Source organism: Crinia signifera, chromosome 8 (genome assembly GCF_055691185.1).
Source record: "Crinia signifera chromosome 8, ASM5569118v1, whole genome shotgun sequence".
Lineage (NCBI taxonomy): Eukaryota > Metazoa > Chordata > Amphibia > Anura > Myobatrachidae > Crinia > Crinia signifera.
In genome coordinates, this window is record NC_139224.1 from 165,214,049 (window position 1) to 165,232,159 (window position 18,111).

General features: G+C 47.7%; 1 protein-coding gene across 4 annotated transcripts in view; it reads left to right on the plus strand.

Annotated features, from left to right (window-relative positions):
* The first annotated feature begins 9,914 nt into the window (after positions 1-9,914).
* Positions 9,915-18,111, plus strand: part of PATJ (PATJ crumbs cell polarity complex component) — a 175,902-nt gene continuing 167,705 nt past the window's right edge. For 3 of the 4 annotated variants that reach the window (XM_083157646.1, XM_083157649.1, XM_083157648.1), the window contains exons 1-3: positions 9,915-10,034; positions 16,178-16,231; positions 16,313-16,494. In XM_083157646.1, the coding sequence (XP_083013772.1) occupies positions 16,210-16,231; positions 16,313-16,494 (204 nt within the window). In that variant the 5' untranslated portion in view covers positions 9,915-10,034; positions 16,178-16,209. Of the gene's footprint in view, positions 10,035-10,084; positions 10,295-16,177; positions 16,232-16,312; positions 16,495-18,111 lie in introns of those variants that run through there. The other variant, XM_083157647.1, reaches the window with a different exon arrangement.

The window sequence follows — 18,111 nt, forward strand, 5'->3', positions numbered from 1 at the left end:
ATTTTGTGCTGTTAGGCGAATTTTTGACTAAAACGGTGAATCACCCTATTCAATGACCAGATGGCGAATACATTTCAAGGTTTTTTTCGCCATGATTCAACGAGTAGCAATTGCTATGTTTTTATGGTGAAGTGAAATGTGAACTTTTAAAATAAAGTGGTTTTTTTTACATTTGGTGTCAAAAAATCAGGAATTTTATTCTGAGGAGGGGCATGCTATTTTTTATTCATGTGCTGTAAGCACATGAATATATATTTAATTAAAAAATATATATATATATACAGTATATATTTTTTTTATTTACACAGACCAGCCAGCAGGGGGCCGGAGCCGAGCCGCTCATTAGATATTCATATATTTACTTCACCCGATCATTACATATTCATGATCGGGTGTAGTGAATATACTCGGTCCCCTGCTGGCACCCCCGGGGGGGCAGCCTGTGCTGCCTGGCACCCGGGGAGCCCACCTCCCCACCACAAACGTTCTGGGGCAGGCAGGGAGACTTCCATCTCCCTGCCTGCCACCGTCCTCAGGCTCCCTGCGGCGTTCGCCGCAGGAGCTCAAATTCGCCGGTCAGGGGCAGCGAGCCCCTGACTCGTTGAATACCGGAGCCGGCGAGGCTCCGGAACGCAGCGAGCAGTGGCGAATGTGCAGCGAATCCTAAACAGGATTCGCTGCACGTCGCCGGTATTCACATTGAATACCGCCCATTGTATGATTGCCAGCACCTGTGGTGAAACACCTTTCTTATCCATTACCTAGTTCCCCGCAGGTGATGGCAATCATACATTACAAGGGAATCCCAGGAACAGAGCATTTTCTCCCTCATGGAGAGGGTCAGGTAGGCAAGTATGTGTATGGTTTAAAACTGGAACTGGACAGGTCCCTGGAACGCCAGACCGGCCAGGCTCCATTCATTAATTTCTGGTGCTTTTAGTGTCTGGTCCGGGGTGTCTGCCTGTGTGAGGAGGGAGAGGATAAAGCCTCCCTGTAGGGATCGGGCATGTAGCAAAAAGACAGAAAGCTCTGAATCACATGGGGAGGCTGTAATCTCCCCTTCCCCATGTCCCTGGTGCATACCTCCCAACATGACCCATTCCAGGAGGGACAAGATGCTCTGGGGTATGATCGGTCGATCAGGGGAATATGCGCTATCCCCTCCGTTGTGGCAGGGGATAGTGCTTCCCCTGATCTATGACACTCGCCGAGCGGGTGTCTAGCGTGCGGCGCTGTGTGACAGGAGGCATAGCGCAGCTACAATATTTTGTAGTGCGCATCTGCCTAATTTATGAACGGTCAGCTGCAGGCGGCGATGCCCTATGCCCACAGTAGGGACAGCACTGTCCCTGCTGCTGACTCTGAGCTGAGCTGGGGATCTCATGAGAGCAACGAGATCCCGCGCATGTGGCCGGGGGGGGGGGAGACGGCGCATCAGTATTAACTGATGTGCTGTCTCCAGGAGGGGACTTCGACGGAGGGGGGAGGTAGCGCTCTCCCGCTTCGGTCAGCAAGATGTAGATACATCTTGTCGGTGTCCCCTCCTGCTTCTCCTAGCTAATGAGGCGAAGCAGGAACTGTTATAGCAGCACGTTTAGCACCGCTATAATAAATCTACCCCTCTGTTACATAGTTCATAGGGGAAGCGGTCATCTATTAGAATGAACTTAGGTCTACAGTCATTAGGTCGACCCCCACTAGGTCGACTGGCAGGAAGGTCGACCTGACTTAAGGTCGACATGGGCCAAGGTCGACATGACTTAAGGTCGAATTTGCATAAAGGTCGACATGAGGAAGGTCGACTGGTCATAAGGTCGACATGGGTTTTTCACTGTTTTTTGAGCCGACATGTGCCGACAGGCGGTATTTCATGCCCTACCATCCACTAGGGCGTGGTGGGAGAATAAAATAGTGTGCCGAGCGCAGCGAGGCATCGTGCCCGAAGCATCGCGAGCGAAGCGAGCGATGCGAGGGTCCGATTCTCATTGCCAACTGTGTCCATGTCGACTGTGTCGACATTCGGATAAAAAACCAGTGAAAAACCCATGTCCACCTTATGACCAGTCGACCTTCCTCATGTCGACCTTTATGCAAATTCGACCTTAAGTCATGTCGACCTTGGCCCATGTCGACCTTAAGTCAGGTCGACCTTCCTGCCAGTCGACCTAGTGGGGTCGACCTAATGACTGTAGACCTAAGTTCATTCTGACAGATGTCCCGATTCCTTACATAGTAGGTAAGGCTGAAAAAAGACTTGCGTCCATCTAGTTCAACCTGGTATAGATATCCATTGCTGATTTGGTAGGTTCTGATATTTTACAGACAGATTATATTTCTTATTTGTACCCATGGATGTTTTTATCCAGTAAATGTTTGTCCAACTTGGCCTTGAACGCATTTAATGAGCCATTTAATGTTACTGTACTTGCATGCCAGTGGCAGAGTTCCAGGGCTGTAGCACAGTCCAAAATTCAGATAGGGAGCTGCACCAACTGCCACCGCAAACTCCACAGTCAGGGAATCACGGACAGGTGTGGCTCCCCTATTTGAATTTTGGACAGTGGTGCAGTCCCACCTCTGCAATTGCCACTGGTATGGAAGCCAGGAGCAGAGCATTTTGTCCCTCCTGGAATGGGTCATGTTGGGAGGTAGAAAGCTATCACGGGCATCCCCCCGGACAAGACCCCCCCCCACGAACGGAATGCAGAGTTTGATGTCCAGCCCGGCGTTCCAGGGTTTTGTCCGGTTCTAGATTTACTTTGTCCCCGAGCGATAGCAGTGAGGAGCGGTGACAATGCTGGTTTCTCCAGCATGGTCATAGCTAACAATACGCTCCCTCATCTGTACATGTGCAGGCGATGGAGGGGTTCCAAGTGAATTTGTCAAAATAGGAATTTGAATTTATATAGCAAATGTGAGTGATGCTGGCATTTTTAGCGGATATCTTGAACATGTCTCACAGAGACGTCGGCCCTCAAAGGATTAACAATTTATTTATTTACAGTTTGTTATATAGCGCAGAAGATTCCGTTGCGCTTTACACGTTACCGAGCATAACATTTAACTATATCGTCTAGTGTGTATGCACCAAAGGGAGACCACTTGGTTGGGAGTCCATAAATACAGCTATGGTAGTTACGCCCTTGATTTGTGCACTTGCCTTGAAATAAAAACCACTAAATACATGACAGCGCACAAGTGAGAGATGAGGTCAGACCCAGGCAATCAGGTAAACTGCAAACAGCAAACGCTGTATCTCAAAACTATTTCAGCAGCTATAAAAAAAAAAAAAGAGCTTCCAGGAAATTCTTAACGGAGTTAGATGATAAAACATAAAATTAGTTATATGGTAAGCACTTTTATTCCTGACAGCAGTTAAATGATAATGCGTCAGCCATTCAATCAAAATTAAATACAGCATAAAGTTAGCTCGGAGCTTACAGTCATGTCGGAAAAGGAAAACAACAGAAAACATCAGCGTCACCACCTACGACAGATGGGAAAGACCGTTTCAGTCTGCACACCGCGTGAGTGGGCTTGTAGCAAGAATCGTCAGCATTGCATAGCATAGTCATACAGCCGAACATGGGGGGGTTATTCAGACTTGCGGCCAAATGTTATAGCCTTTGACATTTGGAAGCTGATTGCTGCTGAAAATTCACGTGACTGATTATCGAATGACTACGTGTACGTACAGATCAGAGTGGGCATGGGTGATGCCAAACAGCGACAAAACTCAGTGTTTTGTTTTTTTATAGCAAGTTGACCGATGTTTGTTTGACAAGAAGCTGGCAACTGTGGGTGGAAACCAGATGTTATCTGGGAGTGTCAGGGAAAACGCAGGCCTGCTAGATGTGTCAGCTTCGGCCTTAGTCAGCTACAGGAGTGCACCCTTCAAAGTTAAATCCACCATCCTACTCAGTGTCAGCGAGTCAGATGTAGTCCGTGAGACTGTGCTAGATTCACTTTGACTGGCAGTGTCTTCCTATCGGAAGATCTACCTGTCAGCAGGGTTCCATATGGGTACAGGAGAACACCCCAGCTGGCCCCACTGCCTTGGCCAAATGTCCCAATTTTCTAAGTACAGTAATACCCCTTTTACACCGCTGCAAAACCCCGGGTCTTCAGCGGGTCAGACCCGGGTCAGCGGCGGTGTAAATGGGACACGCCGTGTCCCTTTACACGGGACTTCTACCCAGGTCCTGACCTGGGTAGAACACGGCTAGGACCTGGGTAGAGGGCGGTGTAAATGGGTACACCGGGTCTTCCGACCCGGCTCCCATTTACATCAATGGGAGACGTGCAACCAGCGCAGGTTGGACGGGGGGGGGGGGGACGGACAGACAGACAGCAGCAGCGGCAGCAGTGGAGGTAAATAGATGCCTGTGTGCGACATTCATTCACCTCCCGGACAAGGGCTGGGGGGTGCACGAGGGCTGGAGACAGCCCAGCAGATTACCTTAGTGCTGGGCTTGCCCCCAGCGCAGCAGTCTGGGTCCCGGCGGCCGAGATCGGCGCTTGGAGATGATGTCATCTCCAAGTGGCGGCTCAGGAACCACCTGCGCCGGGGGGGCGCTGGTGTAAAAGGGACCAAACGCCGGGTCGCACCCGGCTTGAAGCTGGGTCCAAAAACCCTGGTGCGTCCCGGCGTTTTGGTATAGAATGGGTAGTAATACATTGGAACTCCCACATGCAACGTCTATTCATGGAGACAGATGAGCTGTGGGCGTGGCCAGTGATGAAATGGGACTGTGGCTCATGATTGCATCATTGATGTAAAGCCAAGGCCCTTCCTGGAGGCCACACCCCTTTTGTGGAGCACCCAACGCGCACAGGAGTCTCGATGACCACTCTTCAGATGTTGGGAGATATGCATCTGCCCCCCTGCAGAGCAGCATGGTTTTACCTAGTTTTGTTCTTTTTTGCTTCACTTGCCCCTCTGATCCAGGCCCTGTATTTTTGCATAGGACTATAGTCCTGTTAGCCAAATAAAGCTATAAATCTTGCAAACTTTTCTGTCTGCGGCCGAATAATCGCATATCACCTTACCGGCCTACACCATGGCCCCCATTCTGGTTGACTTAGTAAACTGCGAAACGAGTCCCAAATCGCCACCACCATCTTCCCCCATGGTTGTAACAACCTCGCATGTCCCACTGGTGCGAACGTGCAGGGGAGCGAAGCTGCCAGAATTACCCCCCCCCCCCCCCATGTACCTTGTCAACAGTTTCTCTTATTTGTGATATATAGAGTTCACTTTTAAATCCCCTGCAAGGCCAGAGGAGAGCCGCAGACTGTTGTGTCTGTGCAGAATTACATAAATCTCCCCATTTACATGATCATTCTTGTCACAGTGCCATTTCCAATCCCGCGCCCCTTCCCTCAAAGCATTTCTCTTTTCTACCCATTATCGCTTCCGTCAACCTTTTTCCCTTCTTTTCACATTTCATCCTGGCATCCCACCACCGCTGTAATCTATCACATTTAATCTTGTACTGTATTATCAGTAGCCATCCTCTTTAATATATGATTACACACAGGGCTTTGCTGCAGCGTGCGCTCTCCTCTCAGATGCTGACAGAAAACAGCGTGTCGCTGAGATTTGTAATTCTCTTTAAAGTTTTTCTCAGCGCACTTCAGCGTCAGAGAGTGTGCAGCGCAGGGTCGCGGCTTCTGTAGTTCTATAGGAATCAAAGAGACAAGGTAGCACTTTTGAAGTTTATTTGCTTGAATATCAGTTGGGAGGTTAATTTACAAGAAAAATTGTAATATGTTTAAGAAAAGAGGATATGTTACAGCGTATGGCTTATTGACAATATAATGTTACTTTCATATTTATAATGCGACACTAGGTTTCCGCAAGGGAATGCAACTGTCAACAGGAAACACTAGCACAGATTATTAAAGTCCATACACACTGGGCGACTATGCCCAGAGTGTACGGACAGGGATAATCGCATTCATCGCTAGGGGGGAAAGCCGCTCAGTGCATACACACTGAGTGGCTTTCCCCCTGCCTGGCGCCAACAGAGGGGGGAGGACGGCGTTGTAATACCAGCAGATGAGCGGCTTTCCCAGCGATGTTGCGGGAGCGCGCAGCTGCGCTCATCGCTGGGCCATACACACTGGGCGGCTTTGATCTGAAAGACGCTCAAACCTGTTGTTTTGAGCGGCTTTCAGCTCAAAGTCGCCCAGTGTGTATGGGCCTTTAGAGTACATTTCAACTTTGAAGTGAAATATTAGGGGAGAAGCAGATGGGCGGCGATGGGGCCATGGCTGTTCTAATTGCGTCATTAGGCCCCACCCCACACAGGAAAGCAGCTGCTATTGGACAATATGCGTAGGAGCTTAAATTATGTAACTGGCATAGAATTGTGTCATTGGGCCCCACCCCCTCCACAGGGACCACAGATTCCTTGCAAGCATCTCAGCATTCTGCACACTAAAGTAGTGAATTTACTTTCTATTCAGTAGGTAGGTGGCATGGCGAATAAGTCCAGGTTCCGCTGAGGGGGTGACATTTAATAATTTCGGAGACACAAAATTAAATTATATCTGGACCCCCCCCCCCCCACCCCATAACCAACCCGGAGGTTTTTTTGGTACTTCTTTACTTTCACGGCGCCACGCGTACTTCCGGGTTACGCTCGCCACTAATTAAGTAAAATAAACTAAGTTAACGCCATGCCAACATGGATAGTTCATACCTCCACTATCCATGTTGGCATGAAGTTGATTTTAATTAGTGTGGCGAGCGTAGCGAGCCACCGAGCCCGCAGCGTGGGCGAGCGAAGCGAGCCCCGCAAGGGGACTCTGACGTGCGGCGCCATGCTGGTGCCGTGAAAGTACAGAAGTACCGTTTTTTTTTATGTAGCTCTGCAGGGCTTAAAGTGGTGCTAGAGAGGTGGTGGAACCCGCAATTTAAATGACTCCACACAGTAACTCATTCACATTATCATCACATGTAGTGCCGCCAGGGCCGGATTAACAATGGGCCTGACGGAGCTACAGCTCCAGGCCCACTCTCCAAATAGGCGCATTTTGTAGCTGAGGGCCAGGGCTTTCCAACGAGCCCAGCCCCGCGTCACTAGCCCCCCTGGAACCGGAGATAACGCCAGGCAAAGCTGGAGCATAGGATAACATGGGACCCACTAATTCCGACCTCCACTTGGTTCCAACGGCTGCCAGTTCCCCCTCCAGCATCACAGAAGCTCGAGGTTGATCTCAGTCGAACCCAAATCGCTGGGCCTTCAATCTGATACCTGGTCCATATGGGTTCATTGGTTCTTGAGATATTGTGGGTAAACCATTTTTTTTTTTTTTTTTTCATTTCTGAAATGTAATTTCATGGCTGTTCATGTTGTTTGAGGACAGATTTCTCTGGAACCAAACAGCCCAGTTTCACAGGATGAAAATCATTCAAAGCCTACATGTAAATGGGTCAGTTGGTTCCGAAGATATAGCTGGTTGTTTAAAGGGGGGTGGGGGTGGTTTTCTCCCCCCCTCACCCCAGAAAATGCAGAGACTAGGCTGGTGTAAAAGGGGCCAGTCCGGGAATGTCCCTGCATGATCCTGGGACCATATTCCCGGGTAAGTCCCTGCATTTTCTGGTGTGAAAGGGGTATTATTTCAAATAGCTCTGAATACAGCCGGGCAGCCCCCTGCTCTCTGCCTGGTTGTCAATGGTTGTCATTTCTGCCCGGCGGTGGCTGTCCCCCAGTTACCGTGAGCATGTATTCCCCCTTGGCAATAAGCATGTAATTCCACATGGCAATGAGCATGGAACCCCTGGCAATGAGCATGGAACCCCTGGCAATGAACATGGAACCCCTGACAATGAACATGTAGGTAAGCAACACTTATGTAGCATAAATTTTAATAGGCATTATGGTGTTTGGTATAATCCAAATGGAGATTATAGTGTGTGGCTTAACATGTAATGGGCATTATGGTGTAAATTTTTAATGTGCGCCTTTGCCCCTATTTATGAAGCATATTGTGCATTATTGCTCAATCTGTTTGGTATAGTGCAGGCATGTCCAAACTATGGCCCTCCAGCTGTTGTGAAACTACAAGTCCCATCATGCATTTACACAGTTTTGCTATTAGAGAGTGCTAAAACTATGTCAAGGCATGCCGGAACGTGTAGATTCACAACAGCTGGAGGGCCACTGTTTGGACATGCCTGGTATAGTGTGTATTATGGTTCAATCCATGTGGCAAAATGTGAATTTTGCCTTAATCTGTGTGGCATAACATGAATTTTGACTCAATCTGTGTGCCATAGTGTGAATTTTGGCTCAATCGGTGTGAATTTTGGCTCAATCGGTGTGAATTTTGGCTCATTCCATGTGGCATAATGTGTAAGAGGCAAGTACAGTATAAGGGGGTTACTATTGTGTTGCATGATTTGTACAAGGGGTATATGGTGTGGTAAATTTAGGTGACCACATAAAAGGTGCTAAAATGTTGTCTACAAAGTTTCGGCTTTCAGTATTTTTTTTATGACTGGAATGCCACCTCACCCCGCAAGTATGTTAGGACATCGGGGTACTGCAGGTGCACCTTTGGAGTGCACCCGCCAATATATCTCCCTGCATTTTTCCTATGCCAGCCCCCTGCCTTTTCCAGGCATATATAATTAAGTGAAAGTATTTACACAAATAGAGACACACCCATGAGCAGACCACCCATACAGAACACTGTTCACGCCCCCACATTATTAGGTGCGCATAATAGGCCCTTTATCATTTTCAGCTCCAGGCCCATTTAGACCTTAATCTGGCTCTGAGTGCCGCTGATTCATATTATGCCACATAGCAGTGGCCTTTACTCATGTTATGACACATAGTAGTGCCCCTTATTCCTGGGTTGCCTAATCTCCCGGAATGGGCGGGAGGGTCCAGGAAATCGGGTCCCCCTCTTAGCCCCCAGGAAAGGGGTCAACCCTCCCGTATTGCCCTCCGTCTCCAGGGAACCACCCCTCAGCAGGTCAAATGATGCAATTGCGTAATTTTAGCCCCGCTCCCGCAGTGCAATGCATAAAATACCAGCAATGCATGGTGGGGAGCGGGGCTAAAATAATGTGATTACTCTAGCCACACCCCCAAACAGCTCACCCCGGCAGTAGCTCTGCCCCTTTTTGCTCCCGCCCCCTGTCTTATTGAGCTGGCTGCCCTCTCCCGGAGCGGGCAGCCAGAAAGTCGGCAACCTTGCCTTTACATCTCACAGTAGTGTCCCTTATTCATGTTACGCTACACAGTAGTATTTCTTATACATATATACTGTATGTGAAGCAGTGTACACAATGTGCTCAGTAGTGGTGCCCTGTACACATAATGCCAATAGCAATAGTAGCTTGTGATGGTCTGACATCACATACACTGTGCTAGAAAAGGAAGCTGCTGGGACAGTCTTTTCTGTTGGAATTACTGTGCAGGGCTACCATTAGAGGTGGTGAACCTCAGTTCAAACCACCCACACACACACTTTAACCCCCGAAGATTCCCGCTGCTGTCCCTCGGTCATACATTTACGAGGTCATTTATATTTGCGGCTAACCCCTGAAAATGGGTGTTTTGGGGGAATTAGCCACAAATATTAAATGATAAATGGACCCCCATAGTATGGTAATTATACTTTTCCTGGTGCAACTGAATTTCAAAGTTATCTTTTACACAATGGCAGCACTGTGCGTGACCATTAAAGCTAAACATTTGGGGATCACAAGTCCTTTAAGTGTCATCAAGTTTCAAATAAAAGCTGTAAAGTGCAGTTTAAACATTTACACATCATCTGATCTCCCGGCCAGGGAAGCAGGGAGGTGAAAGTGCTCTCTATATGTCTGTATATACACTTCCTCATTGCCAGCCTCTACCTGCTTTGTGTACCTTGAGCTCGACGTCATGGTGTGCAGTTTGTTGCTTTTAAATAAAGCTTGTTAAGGAATAAAAAAAAAAGAGTCATCAACCCAGACCCAGCAGAGAGCAGCAGCTGCCACAAGCTGGGAGTGATTGGAGTGAGCTGGGACTGAGGTATGTGCCAAGTGGGACAGCAGCTCAGCTGTGGGAGGCAGGGGGAAGAGACCCTCTCCCTGTGCTGGTCCCTGTCAGTCCTGGCCAGGTGTATCCCAGCTTCAGGTGACCCCCACACCCTGCCCTCCTGGGAAAGCTGCCTGCTGTCACAGCAGTGACCTAGTGTGATTGCAACACAGTGATACATTGTAACAGCAGCAGGAAGTGACAGAAAGGCTGAGATTCCCATGTAACTAACAGCCCTACAGGCTGCATGTCCTGTTAGTACTGCCAGTGCCCCCTGTCCTCAGTAGCCTGCAACTTATCTGGACGTCCATAGGTCAAGATCTGATACATTGGCAATAATCCAGGACCACTTCCTGGGTATAGAGGAGACTGGAGTCACATCATCCTGGGGCCACTTCCTGGTTATAGAGGAGACTGGAGTAAAATATTTATGGGGCCACTTCCTGGTTATAGAGGAGAGTAACATAATCATGGGACCACTTCCTGGTTATGAGAGTGATGAGACTGCAGGAGTTGGGTTATGACCCTGTGGTTAGTTCTGCTTATTGCTTGTATAGATAAGGTGGACCTGTTGCTTTCCCACATTACAGGCAGCCATCTGACTCAGAACCCACATTCAGAAAAATGCAGTCTTGTAATTCTGTAGGAGGTAATTTTATTATTATTTATTACCAGTTATTTATACAGCACACACATATTCTGCAGCGCTGTATAGAGAATATTTGAACAATCACATCAGTCCCTGCCCCAGTGGAGCTTACAATCTATGTTCCCTACCACATGTACATGCACAGACATTCTAGGGTTAATTTTGGGAGCCAATTAAGCTACCAGTATATTTTTGGATTGTGGGAGGAAACGGGAGTACCCGGAGGAAACCCACGCAAGTACGGGGAGAATATACAAACTCCGCACAGTTAGAGCCATGGTGGGAATTGAACCCATGACCTTAGTGCTGTGAGGCAGTAATGCTAACCATTACACTGTCCGACCTGTCTCAGATATATCCCTTTCACACTGACAAATATTTCCCGGGTTATCACACATGAACGCACAACAACCCAGGAAATTGGTCAGTGTGAAAGGATCCTGAAAGATTGTCCCGGGTCCAGCGTTCCGGTATTTCAACCCGGGTCTTGACCAGGGTGGCATGTGGAATGATTGCGGGACCAGGGGCAGTGTGAACGGGTAACCCTGGTCGACGCAACCCGGGTCACGTTCACTTGACTGTGAAGGCACCGCTGGGAAGTACTGATGTCTCCCAGAGCCTCCCCGGCCCCGCCTCCCAATTAAGTAATCCGCACCGCTTTATACCGGGTCAGCGGCTAGTGTGAAAGCGCTTGCAAGTTCGGTTGCACCCGGGATTTTGTACCCGGCTTGCTAGTGTGAAAGGGGTATAATGTCACTAGTTCCTATATTAGTTCAGCTAGAACTGTCGGCTTCACTGTGAGTAAGTGACATTTGCTTGAATTAGGAAAGCTAATATAGGACCTTATTCAGGGCTGTTCGCACGGGGCCGATGTTTTCTCTCTGTGCATTTCTCTGCATGCGGCCATGGCGAACAGAATGCACTGAACCTTGCGGCCAATGGGCGGGAGCGGTGGGGTGGCCTATTAGCATATGGGAACACCCAGCGTTTCATGATCGGTCCCATACTAATGGGCTGATGACGAGGCTGGCGGGCAGCTGACATCACCAGATCTAAGGTTGCTCTGAGCACCCTTATATCTGGGTGCACGCTCCACAACATTCGATGGTCACCGATCATCGAATGATGTGGGTGTTAACCCGCAGGCTGCAAATGGATGTTTATGTAAAAAATCAATTCGCTGCCAGTGCGTTCAAACACACACTGCAAATGGGTGGTGGCAAGACGACCATCCTCAAGGTGGGGATTGGTGGGCACGCAAGGCTGCAAATCAACAAGAATAACCCCCATAGTGTGTGACGCTTATGTAGATGATATCATTGAAAATTTTAGTTGAACTGTTGGGGTCTATTACTATGTCTTGGGTGGCCTACATCCCAACTGTCCCGATAATTGGAGACTATCCCGTTGTCCCTACCGTGGGTGACAATGTCCTGCCGATAAGGAGGGTAGATGGGGGAAAACCGCTACTCTGCAGAGCAGCTGGTGATCATCTCTTCAGTGCAGGTAGAAAGCTGTGGAGTGCTGGGCATGCCCCCAAAGTGCCGAAAACGGGGTAGCAGCAATAGGCCCTTGCGCCACACAAGACCACGCCCACTTGCAGTGTAGCTCCACTCACCTTTTGGACCGGACGTGCCTTCTGCGCAGCAGGCCCCATTTTGAACAGATGAATGTTGGGAGGTTTGGGATGGAGATTAGGTGGACGGAGATGAAGAACCAACAATCAGCTCCTAACTGGAATGCTACTAGCTGTTTGAAAAATGACAGTTAGTGGCAAATGTACTAAAGTGTCTAAAAGTGAAGTGCATGGATGTTGCTGATAGCAGCCAATCCGTTTCTGTCTATTATTTTCTTTTATGCAAATAGAGAAAAGATAGCTAGTATCTGATTGGTTGCTGTCTCCAACTCCCCACCCTTCACTTAGAACCTTTAGTACATGATCTAGCACCTATGGGGCTTACACACGTGTAGTGATCCCTGGGCGTGTTCTAAGCACTGTCACCAGATTGCCCCATAGCGATAACAATGTGCAGCCCCGCCCCCCTCCCTATCGCCTTGGCGATTAATATCCAGCACACTGGATAAATAAAGTTTGTTCTCACGTAGAACACTGGCCCTGGCCCCCAACAATTAACCTGACGGATTGCTCAGCGGCACATTGCTGGTTGGTTGGAACTTTATCTCTCTCCAAGGCTTAGGACACAGACCCCATAAATTCATAAACATTGGTTAGATGAAAACCTGCTCTCCCTGATGGATTGTTGCTCCTTGCACCTGACAAACTTGTCACACCGGGCACAGCAGATCAAAGCGAGGATGTCACTGTTACCATGGTAACGGACAACACACAACTGTAGTCAGAGTTTCATTTTAGTGCTTGAAATCCGTCAGCACCACATAAGATGGGATTGCTCTCAGATGTCCCTTATTAAGGTGTTACCGATGCTGGCAAAGTGCATTCATGTTTACTTCACACCTTAAGGGGCCCATACACGCACAGATTACCCGGTACTTTTTGTGCTAAATCGCATTGCATCCGTTGTGCATGCAATGTGATGCGATCAAAAGACAGTACAAAAAGTATTTGCAGCACATACTTTTTGTACTGTGCGATGAGATGCCGCAGGAGCGCGCATCTCATCGCATAGGATCGCACCGGGAAAATTGGTGCGTGTATGGGCACCTTTATACAGATTCAGCACTTTCCTTCAGCTGCCCCTAAGACCTTCCTGAGTGTATTCGTCACTAGAGATACCGATACCCAGAATTGTTCTGTTTCTCTCCTTCGCCAGTTCGGCTGTAAAGTTTGAAACTTTGATGGAAATTCTCTAATACCCCTTTCACACCAGCCTAAATTGCCAGGATTTCAACCCCACTAGTTAGCAGGGTTGCTCCCGGGACCTTCCAGGACTTCAGGCCATGTGAAAAGGACTTACCCGGCATCCTGGCTTTCTGTCGCTCGCTGCGGTGCTCGAAGTGAGTGACGCACGCTCTGCGCCGCTGGTGGCGGCTTTGCTTTATCCCCAAACCACCAAATAAACAATCCAGAATGACAACCTGGGTGCAGGCGCCTGTGCTGAGGCGGATTGTAGCTAGGTTCTGCTCAATTAGTAAAATAGTGCTGTGAGCTCAGAGATGTCCCTTAGAATGCTGTCATCATTTTTAAAGGGCATTAATTTGTCTGCTGCCGGTTAGCCTAGTAAGTGGGTTTTGTGTCTGCACAGAAAACCCCTCCCACAGCGTTGAATATGCTGATATATGCTACAGCAGGTCATGGTTCTGCCACATACAGTATAGCGCCCTCACAAAAGAAAATGCAGGGACCAGGCTGGTGTGAAAGGGGCCAATCCGGGAATGTCCCTGCATGATCCAGGGACCATATTCCCGGGTAAGTCCCTGCATTTTCTGGTGTGAAATGGGTGTTACTTAAGCTTTATTTATTTATTCATTTATTATATAGCGCACACATATTCTGCAGCACTTTACAGACCATAGTTATGAGCAAAAACACATAACAAATTGTAGCACAAGACAGTTTAGGACAAGTACATGGTAAATATGGATAGTTGCATCAGGGGACAGGACACTGACACAATCATCAGGGTGGCAGAGGTTTATATATTCTAAGAAAGGCACATAAGGAGAGAGGGCCCTGCTTGAGAGAGCTTAAATCCTAAAGGGGAGGGTTAGACAGACAGGGGTGACACAGAAGGGGAGGGTTAGACAGACAGGGGTGACACAGAAGGGGAGGGTTAGACAGACAGGGGTGACACAGAAGGGGAAGAAGTGGGCATAAACAGGTTAGGATGAGAGATGGCCAGGTTTAATGCAGGAGAGTGGGAAGAGGTCAGCTTAGTCTTTGATATTTTAAGTCTAAAAAAAGCGCTGGGTCATCAAAGAGTAGACAGCAGAGAGACATTTGGAGAAATGAGTGAGGGTAGAGGGAGAGAGATCAGGAAAGGAGCGGTAGATTTCAGTATTATCAGCATACAGTAGATGTGATAGTGGAAGTGGAGTGAGCAAATAAGCTCGGCCAGAGAGGACGTCTAGAGATAGAGAAGAAGAGGGCCAAGAAGAAAGTGTTGGGGGACACCTACTATCAATGGAAGAGCCGGACAGGTGAAGTCATTAGAGTTACAGCTGGGCATTTTCAAAAACAGTGCAAATACAAGCATCAACAGTGATCTTTAAAGTTTTTGCATTTGTAGAAATGGTGATATTACGGCTGAATAGCCAGATTAAGCAGCCAGGAGTAGTATGTAGTGAGAATGAAGTGAGCTCATTAAAAGCAGTCCCTTGGTTTTCTGAGTTGCTCTTGTTTGCTGTCTTTCTGTGTCACTTTGATACCAAGTTGGTTGTCAGTTTCTGTCCAGGCTAAGTCCAGGCTTAAGCTATGTAACTGTTTTCGGTACTTGTTTCCTAGCACGGCACCCACGATGTTCAGTCTTAGGGCATTGTATTCAATTTAAAATTGTATACCATTGTATATGGCATGCAATGCAATGCGATTTTAAATTGTATAAGCACCCTAATGGGTTTTTTCAATGTTAAATGGTCCCCCTATACAAATTTTTATTGTATAAGCACCCTAATGGGTTTTTTCAATGTTAAATGGTCCCCCTATACAAATTTTTATTGTATAAGCACCTTAATAGGTGCTTACAATGTTAAATGCACCCACACGCCACCGCCACTGTCAACGCCAACCCGAAGCGTGGAGTTGATTGTATATAGTGTGGTGAGCGCAGCGAGCCACCGAGCCCGAAACGTGGCGAGGGGACGCGCATTACTTTACATGGATTCCACGTACCCTTGCGGGGCTCGCTACGCTCGCCACGCTTCAGGCTCGGTGGCTTACTGCGCTCGCCACACTATATAGAATCAACTCCACGCCGACGTGGATAGTGGGGGTATGAAAAGGTCGGAGGACGCGTACCACCGCCCCTAGCGGGCTCGCCACGCTTTGGGTTGGCGTTGATAGTACGGGTGGCGTGGGGGTGCTTTTAACATTGTAAGCACCTATTACGGTGCTTATACAATTATTTATCTTATAGGGGGCACATTTAACATTGAAAACACCCATTAGGGTGCTTATGCAATAGTTATTAAAACACTGCTGATACTGCACTTAGTTACCTGTAAGTGCAAGGGACGTGACCGAGCCTGAGTGCCCAGTATAGGTAGAGCTCAGGTGCCTACTGTATATTGGTGATCCACTAGGCAGCTAATTCTGGAGAAGTCGGAGCGTGTTTGTTTGTGTATAACTCTGCTTTCTCTACGGGTCGTCAAACATGGATGTGTGGCTGGCCAACTGTTATTCGTCATGGGAGACAGCATGCCGGTATTGGCCCACCCATGCCGAAACTGTTATCACTGTAATATCCTCCCCCTTCCTTTTCCCCCTCTGCAGTCACATGATATGTTGTGAGCCTGTGTCTGCTAGTATATCACCTTCTGCATAATAATAATCTTTTATTCTTTTTATTAGTTCTATTGTAACCTGCAAAGACTGATTGGAGGATGCCAGAATTACCTGATACAGGCAAGTTACGTAGATTTGTGCTGATGAAAAGATGTTGTTTTGCATGAATTAGAATTGACGTTGATGGTTGTGTTGTTGTAGGGACTTCTGCTATAGACAAGCAGCGCGTGCTGCAGATCACAGAACGCCTGCAGAAGAAACTGAAAGATGAAGGGGATCTCTCCCACCACGAGAAACTCTGCATCTTGCGGGATACATTGGCGAGTCCCCTGTTTAATCAGATCCTGACTGTGCAGCAGTCAATTAAACAACTGAAAGAGCAGGTAAAAACCAGTACATAGAATGCAGCTATAGAGCCACTGGTTGAACTGAACGGTCTGTGTTGCCCGCCAGTCATGTCACGTGGATAATAAATCCTCAAAATATCGACAAAAAATGCCGGCGCCTCCCACAGCAACAGCTCCTTTAATATAAATAAATACAAATACAGCCGTCATTTAATTGAAGTTTTAGTTAAATATCGCACCCAAAAAAAGAACAGTCGTTGTGAGCGATGTTGGCATTTTTTTACAGATATTTTGAGGATCTTTCACAGTAATGTTGGCACTGAAAGGGTTAATAAAAAAGGCTCACACCTATTTTGATAAATTCCCTGGGCACCAGGGTGGCCAATCCCGGGATTCGGCCCCAAAATGTCCGGGTTTCAATCCCAGGATCGGAGTTTCCAATCCCGGGATTTTGCGATTAGACTACGCTCTCAGATGCTGTTCGGCTGTTCCCACCGCCGGAAATCTGTCCCTGCCCACTCCCGCCTCTGGAAATATCTCGCTGCGCCGCTTCCACCGGCTCTTCAGGAGCTCCGCCTCCCAGCACCACACCCAGCAACTGCCGTAGTGCTGCCGCCTGCCCTGAACCCTGCTCCCCCAAGTAAGTTAATGTGGGGAACAGGGGGCTGTTTTTCTTTTAGGGATGTCAATCGAGCATGTTTCAATCCTGATTCCCGGGATTGAATAATGCCCGAGAATTGGCAACCCTACTTGGCACTCAAAAAGGTTAACAAAAACGAATTCTTGATTTGTTGATGACAGCCTGCTATATGTTGCCTATCTTGTATTCATATTGTGTCAATCGCTAAAAATATATGTGTAGATATGCGTGCATAGGGTGTGACTCTAATGTTGGCTCGTTTGCATTTCACCGCCGAGTCTGACCCTGTGCGTTTCACCGCCGAGTCTGGCCCTGTGCGTATCACGCCCCTCCCAACATTCTCTAGCACAGGATTTTAAATCTGATGAGAGCAGATCTGACTAGTTCCACTTTGATCTCATCTAGAATTTATAGTACAATTCTGGGCTCCTCACAACAAAAACGACATTATAGAATTGGAAAAAGTCCAGAGAAGGGCATCCAAGCTAATAAAAGGGTCGGCCTCATTAAGCTATGAGGACAGATTAGCCCAATAAGGAATGCTAACGCTGAAAAAAAAGAGATGTTTAAGGGGAGACATGCTTTACATGTACAAATATACCAAGGAACAATATAACGAACTGTCAAAAACCCTATTTAATTTGAAGTCGGACACTAGGACATGTGGGCATGCGCTCAGGCTGGAGGAGAGAAGAATTCGTATCCTCTGAAGGAAAGGCTTTTTTACGGTCAGGGCAGTAAAAGTATGGAAGTCTCTACCAGAAGAAATGGCAGACATGATAAATACATTTAAATCAATGTTGGACGAGCATTTATTGGATAAAAACATCCAGGAGTACAACCGATAAAAAACATTTAGCCTTTAGTAGAATTGAAGTAAAAAATTAAAACTTGGATTTAACATCTAGACAACTCTCTCTTAACGGTTCAGTAAAAGGTTGAACTTGATAGACGTCTTCTTTCAGCCTAAACTACTGTGTTGCTATGTATGACCAAGCAAATGCAGGTGAGGA